Below are 7739 nucleotides of genomic sequence, written 5' to 3'. Positions count from 1 at the left end.
GACATTTCTTTCCAGACTGAAGAAGCATGGCAAGAATTTTGCCTTGCTCAACAATCTGCTGGGATTTCCCCACCCCCACCCCCTTTTCCTATAAATCCCAGTTTTGGAGATTTCTCCACACACACACCTGACTTTGTGAAACTGCATAGTCCCAAAGAGATGATACTGTAGCTTTAATAATGACATTGTGTGGATGTAAGCCTTCTTTCCAAACTTGGTATTTGGACTTTTGCATAAGTGATGGGACCAGTGGTGTAATTTGAGAACGGAGAGCAAGCCAGCACAATCTGAGGGCCAAAAACCAAGCTCCGGCAATACCACCAATCCAGATGTAGTGTGTGTGTGTGTGGGGGGGGGTTAGTATGAAGCGGCTACAGCAGCTTCAGTTAATCCAGCGAAAACCTAGAGGCTGGCTCTTGCTGTCTCCCTCGTTTTGCTTGTAAATTTCAATAGCTTGGGAGAGAGTGGAGGGGGGGGGGAGTGTTGGAGGTGGCTGGGGGAAGCCGCAGAGCAATAGATCAGAAGCAACTCCCTCTTCGTTCCTCAGCAAAAGACGGAGTGAGCCGGTGCCAGAGCGGTCTGTCAAGAGAATGGGGCTCTTAGTTCCAGGGAGCCTGGGAGGGCGTCCCAACCGGCCCCAATGAAAACCCGCGTGAAGCGACCCTCCTGCCAGACAGCTTGATCCGCCGCCTTCAGGAGGGGGGGGGAAGGGGGGAGCGGAGCAAGAGGCTCCTCTCCGACTCATCTGCCTCTGCGCTGCGCCCGGGAAGCCGCCGTCGGGATGCCGCTCAGGCTGAGCGCGGTGTGGCTGCTGAGCTGCTTGGCCAGCCTGAGCCGCGGCTATTTCGACGGGCCGTTGTACCCGGAGATGTCCAACGGGACGCTGCACCATTACTTCGTGCCTGACGGGGACTACGAGGAGAACGACGACCCGGAGAAGTGCCAGCTGCTCTTCCGAGTGAGCGACCGGTTGCGCTGCTCGGCGGGCGGGGAGGCGCAGCAGCAGCAACAGCAGCTGAACTACCAGGCGGCGGCGGCGGCGGCGGCGCCCAGCCTGACCCTGCGGGAGGAGTTCACCATCCTGGGCCGGCAGGTGGAGGACGCGGCGCGGGTTTTGGAAGGCATCCGCAAGAGCATCTCCTACGACCTGGACGGCGAGGAGAGCTACGGCAAGTACCTGCGCCGGGAGTCCTCGCAGATCGGCGACGCCTACGCCAACTCGGACAAGTCGCTGGGCGAGCTGGAGAACAAGTTCCGGCAAGGGCAGGAGCACGAGAGCCGCGAGGAGAGCCGCCTCAACGACGACTTCCTGGGCATGCTGGTGCATACGCGCGCCCTCCTCAAGGAGACCCTGGCCGTCTCGGCGGGCCTCCGGGACAAGTACGAGCTGCTCGCGCTCACCGTCCGCAGCCACGGCACGCGCCTCAGCCGCCTCAAGACTGAGTACCTGAAGGGCTGAGCGCCGCCCCGCCACGTGGAGCCCCGCTGTGCGCGCCTGGCGGCGGGGCTGGCAAGCGGCGCGTCTCCCCACTGGCCTCCCTGTTATCAGTCACGCAGCTGCTAGACGCCGGGAATTTCGTTTGGATAAGCGGCCATAAACTTCAGTCATCCTTTTTTTTTGGGGGGGGGGGAGAGATTGTTTTTCTTCTTATGTTTTTTAAGTGATGCATTCGTGCGTCACCGCAAGCGCCATCTCAGAAGAGGCATCTCCTCCTGTGTAAGAGGAGTAATGCTTCTTTTAAGATGGCACTGGCCTCTCTTGAATATAGAAATACTATACAAATAGTTCATTTTAAAAGAAACTTTAGCAGATGAATCACGGGCATCAATCTAACGAAAGCTTTTTAATCATTGGATTTGGCTCATACACCTACAGTTGCAATCTTATGCAGAGTTCCTTCAGTCTACACCCATTTATGTCTGAATTTTAGCCAGTGTCGCTGTGCATAGGATTACACTGTTAATGTTGCAACTTCCTTTATTGCCATTGTTACTATTAGAAATTCTTTATTGTCAGTAATATAATCATTCATTCTCAGCCCTCTACAGCCTTGATCATGCTTGGAAGTTAGGTTGCCTGTTCTGGTTTGGGAAATATCTGAGGGTGGAGCTGGGAGTGGGTGGGTTTTCAGCCAGGGAAGGACAGTGGAATATAATACTACAGAGTCTTCCATCCCAAGCAGCTATTTTCTTCAGGGAATTGATCTGTGGCACCTGGAGATGAGCTATAATTCCAGGGCATCCCCAGGTCCCACTAGGGACTGGCATTCCTAGTTGGAAGTCCTCTGGGCACAGATGTATCAGAATTATTAAAAGAAACCAAATTATTTACTTGAGTATATTTTTAATCATCATGATGGGTGCCACTAATGCCAGGCATAAGTAGGACCACAATGCTCTCTGCCCCTATGCCTGCCAACTTTCTGACAAACAGGAATTCAATTGTTACTGCTGTGTCATTGTGCCAGCCAAAGCTTCACTTGCTGGATTTCTACCCGTTGTTAAAGGCTTCACAGGCCCATGAAGAACAAGCATAGTGAAACTTTGGGGGGGGGGGGGTGTTCATCTCCCATAAAGAGACCAGGAAGCAAAAAATTTGATGTTCCTGTTCCAGGCAGAGGTATTAAACTGGAATTAATGATTTGTCAGCAGATTTTTAAGATTGCTTATTTCCCTAGCTATGTGTAGCCCAATTGTAGCCAACTGAAAGTTTTATTTATTGTGTTAATATCGTTATCCATTATTGTTCCTCTATATATTTGTGAAACAGCCTAGGGGGTGGGACGTGTCCGGCTATCCAAGTTAGAATAGGGCCAATCAGGGTGTAGCTAGCTTTGCCCTGATTGGCCCTGCCCCTGCAGCTCCCACCCTCCGTCCCTAGCCTCTATCCTCTTTGTTCTCAGACGCCTCAGTGCCTGGAGCCAGCAGCAGGTAAGGGGAGAAGGCCCTGGGCAAAGGGTCGTGGTGGAGAGCTTGCTAACGAGGGCTTCTTGGCCTGCTATGCTGGGCCTTCCGACGAGGGCCTGCTGACTGCCTGCTAAGGAGCTCTGTCCCAGCCCTGCTAACGAGCTGCCCAGCCCCCGCCTGCTCCACTTGATCTGGCTGCAGCCCAAAGCCACCTTAAGCTGCCTGGCCAGCAGCCACAGGAGGTGGCCCTTTCAAGGCCCATTCTTAAGAACGGGCTTTGAAGCTAGTAATAATATATGTAGCACTTTCCTCATTCAAGAGATTTAGCAGCCCTACTGGTCACAGTCCAGCAACATTATCCCATTCATTTTACTCTATGCTGGTTTGTGAGCAGTGCATTATTTTTTTCAGTCTCCAAGGAAATGATTAACTGAGGCCAACAGAGTGATTTGCCTGCAGTTTTTGAACATTGTTTTCTATTCCTTCCCTACCTAAGAGCTGTGGAACCTCCATGAATGTGCATCAAAGATGCCCCAGTATCATCACAAAATGTAATAATGTATATAGCATTAGCACACCTAATACATGTAAAACAGACAATCATGGCTGCATCCATACCAAGTATTTCCCATGTTTCAGTCACCCAACTGGTGCATTTTTTCTACTTCCCACAAGATGTCATTCTGTTTGTCCACTGAACATTAACAGCATGCTCCCCTTCCATGGCAAAGAACAAACAAACACTGCTTTATTTTAAACCTATAAAAATTATGTTCCCTGGGAAAGTCGCCATGCAGCAGGAGCAGTTTCTTGTTGTGTCTGAAAGGGAAACAACTTATTGAAGGACTTCAGTGCAGTACAATTTAGTTACTCTGCTCATCTGTTGTTGATCCCCCAACAAGAGTTAACAAGAGAATCTAGCCTTTTAGGCAGAGAGGAGGGGATTGTTGAAGGAGGAAGGGTTTTGTTTTGTTTTGGATGGTTCTTAAGTTTATAAGGGCATTACATTATTCCTCTCTAGTGTTGTTCATGCTTGTGTTATTGTTTTTTAACAAAAATTCACCAATCAGCCTACATTTTAGGAAGTGGGGAGGGAATTGTCAGCAATGTCTTAAAATACATGGAGTTTTTAAAACCTTTTAAAAATAGAAATTGTATTCTTTTTAGGCAGTGTTACCCATGTTCCTCAAAATAAAAAAAATTAAACAAGGTGGGTGGAAAATATGAGGGTTCTATGAGAACACTTTGTGTGTGGGGAATTCAGCTCGATATGAAAGAGAAACCACTTTTAACAGTTGAGAGAAAATGGATTACCCTGGACTGTGTGGAATCTCTGTTGCAAGAATCATGTTAGCGATCAACTATCACGGGAAATGACCCTGGTGTGGAAGCTGGCTTTAAAATTACTCAGAGAATATCAGGGGATCCATTTCTATTATGGGCTTAAAAAAAACTGAGGCTTTTTTAAGTTAAGAAGTTACTTGCAACTATAAGGCCTCTCATAAAAACTGTCAGATTTGAACCAAATCCTCCATCCCTCCCTTTCCCTCCTCTTTCTGAAAGAATGATTTTTAAAGGCTGCAGAGGGATTTAGAGTAGTTGGAAGCTACTGTTGAGCCTAGCTTGGCTGTCTCCCAGATTTAACTCCTGCCATGTGGGAACTATCCCCACTGAACTGCCAGCACTGGAGTCAGCCACATTCTTAAAGCTAGCATTGCCAGGTCTGGATCTGAAAATTAAGGGGATGCTTCATAGCTGTGTTGGCCACAGTGTAATTCTGTTGGAGCTGGACCTATCTAATAATAGCAGCCTAAAGAACTCTCAAATAACATTTGTGTCATTACATGGACTGTCAGTGTTCCAGTGCCTAAAAATAAGGGCTAGAAATAAAGCAGGAACATTGCAGCTATTCTACCCTATTAGGATAGCTGGTTTTGCGATCTTTGATAAAGGGAAGCAAGAGACTCCAGGGAACTTTTAGGACCAGGATATAGCGGTATGTGTTGCACCACCTATTAGATAAAGTCATAGAACTGTTGTTTATTGCCTGGCTCCAGGATTGTTAGATATTTATGTCAGGGTAAAAAGTGAGATTCAGATAGGTCAAACTTTCAGTGGTCTTGGTGGGTAACCTAGGGTCAGCAGAGTGGAGGCTCAGAAACTTGGAAGAAAAGGCTGGCAAAGAAAGCATCCACGGGAGAAGCAGAACATCCACTTCCTTGGAATGGTCTGATGTCCTGTCTCCCTATTTTGGCCTGTAGCTACTTGAACAAAAAAGAGGGGGGGGAGTTCCCAAGAGTAATATTGGAGTAACTTTCCCCAGATTTACATACTTACAAACCTCTCCCCTTTCTGTCTTCATCATCACTTATCACTATCAGTGCTGCTTTCCAGTAATATCAGCTCTTCCCTTTTATTAGTGTGTGCACTGGTGCTGTCAGCTCAAGCCTTTCTTCTAATTCTGCAGAGCTGCAGGTCTTTGGAATTAGATACGTGCATTAAATGTCAAAGAACTGTTTTTATGTGGAATATAAAATATACTCCTTCAAATTAAGAAAAAAAATCTGACTAGATACCTTAGACTGTTCATCTTCTGAAAGTCCATAGAATATACTGCATATTTCATGGCAATTCTTTCTCACTTTGCATACACTTTTCACCTTTCTGAAAATTTTCATGCCCCATCCTCACAACTCCTCACAACAAAGCTAAAGCTTCCAGCTAGCACCCTTCATTCCCAAATGAGTTTAATCCAAGAAACTGGTTCATTCCAGTTTCTTCCATCCACTCCCTAGTACTTCCCACTTCGTACTGGTACCCTGGTAGGATTGTATTATAGCCCATTCTTTTGTATTATAGCCCATTCTTTAATTCTTTTGAAAGTGCAATATAACAGGTTCAGGTATTAAGGCTTTTAAAAAGTCAACTGAACCATTAATACAACAAGCCATTTTGTATTTCCATATATCAGAACTTGCTTGATTCTATGTCTTGTGATTCTGAAACATGCTAAAATTGCTTGAAAGAGTACAGAAGTCTGGCTGATGTTTTACAACTATCTCTTTATCCCCCCCCCCCCCAAGTAAGTAAATTGGCCTGGCTGAAATATGTAACTGACCTCTTGACATGTACTTTCAGACTGGAGATTTGCAACCACCTTGTATGTAAATTTTCTCACAAAAGTTATCCAATATGGGACAGCTCTCCTTCCATGAAAAGTGTTTCAAATTTGCTATGGTCTAGTATTATAAAGTAGAGCTTATCACAGTGATTAATTACACTTTGCTTGGTAAACATCACCATAATCTCTGCAAAGCCTTTAGTTCCTTATCAAATTAAAAGTATATTCCCACTGATAGCATCATATACACACTGTTGACCATTGTCCATGAGTGCATAGGATGTTTAGGAAATGTTACCAGATCTTCCAAAAGATACAACACAGAGAATCCATGATATAGTCACTTTCTATCAGGGACCCATGACTTTGCTTTCCAATATGGTATTTATTAAATTGACTTTCTGATTTATGAATTCTTAAAATACATATTGTAAGTTGTATGCAGTACATACATATGATGTTGAAATCTAGAGGTATTAAGTATTCAATATGTAAGAATGGTTTTGTATTCTATTGTCTATCTTTAATTGCAGATGGTGTATATTTACCATTTTGGACTCTTTATTGGGATGTTTTAACATGTATCCCCATATTCGCACTTCAGTCAGCACAGTTAACTGGCATGGGCCGCAATCCTATGCATACTTTTCAGACCCAAAATATTGGACAAAAAAAAATCACTGGTGAATGTTTACAGCTCATATGTCTGACACATTTAGAAAACTATTTGAACTGCAATGCTGCATTTAATTGAGAGGCAGTTTGGTGTAGTGGTTAGGAGTGCAGACTTTTAATCTGGCATGCCAGGTTCGATTCTGCGCTCCAGCTGGGTGACCTTGGGCTCACCACGGCACTGAAAACTGTTCTGACCGAGCAGTGATATCAGGGTTCTCTCAGCCTCACCCACCCCACAGGGTGTCTGTTGTGGGGAGAGGAAAGGGAAGGCAACCGTAAGCCGTTTTGAGCGTTCTTCGGGTAGGGGAAAGCGGCATATAAGAACCAACTGTTCTTCTTCTGATGTGACTGAAGCAGCTTAACTCTGCAATCTTGCATCTTTTTTGAGACTATGCCAAGAAGGAATTTGAATAGAATTTCCTCAAGGACCTCAGTCTTAATAGTGACCCTTTAAGAATGCCCAGGATTGCAGGCTAAATGGTAAAAAGAGATGATTTGTTCCAAGATACCAATAATTCTGTTCCTTCTATACTTTTGCTAGCTTTTGTTTCATAAAATGATTTGTTCTAGACAATAGCAAAAGAATGTGGTAGGAAACTTGTTCAATACAAACCATTTTCTATTTAATTATAAATTGAAGCAGATATTAGATACTACATTGCGAGCAGGACAATGACTTTCAAATTGTTTTCATAAATAAATAATAAAGTTGAAATCCTCCTATGATTTTTCCTTTTAATCATAGCATCCTGAAAAATTATCTTCTTTGACAACACTGAAAGGATTTGAGAAGTCTACCTGGCAAGAGCTTGCTGTCTATTAAAATAAGCCAGTTCGCTTCCATTATTGTCAGCTTTACAAACGTGTCAGTCCTTAATGCATCTTCTTGGAAGCAATTCCAGCTCAGAACAATGGAATGTATATCTAACTAAACAACATGTAGAGCTAAGTGAATGACCATGTGTGTTTAAACACAATTCATGCTATTGATTCTAAGCTGTACTTGAAAAATATTACAAGTTATATTGTGTGTGTG

At 44.7% G+C, this 7739-nt stretch overlaps 1 protein-coding gene across 1 annotated transcript; it reads left to right on the top strand.

Annotated features, from left to right (window-relative positions):
• The first annotated feature begins 322 nt into the window (after nt 1–322).
• On the top strand, nt 323–7418 carry FIBIN (fin bud initiation factor homolog). Its single transcript, XM_077321988.1, has one exon. It carries the CDS (start codon nt 782–784, stop codon nt 1457–1459), a length of 678 nt encoding a protein of 225 aa, XP_077178103.1. The 5' UTR covers nt 323–781; the 3' UTR covers nt 1460–7418.
• Nucleotides 7419–7739: the final 321 nt, after the last annotated feature.

Source organism: Paroedura picta, chromosome 2 (genome assembly GCF_049243985.1).
Source record: "Paroedura picta isolate Pp20150507F chromosome 2, Ppicta_v3.0, whole genome shotgun sequence".
Taxonomy (NCBI): domain Eukaryota; kingdom Metazoa; phylum Chordata; class Lepidosauria; order Squamata; family Gekkonidae; genus Paroedura; species Paroedura picta.
The sequence above is the reverse complement of the archived record's forward strand: the minus strand, read 5'-3'. Positions and strand labels throughout refer to the sequence as shown.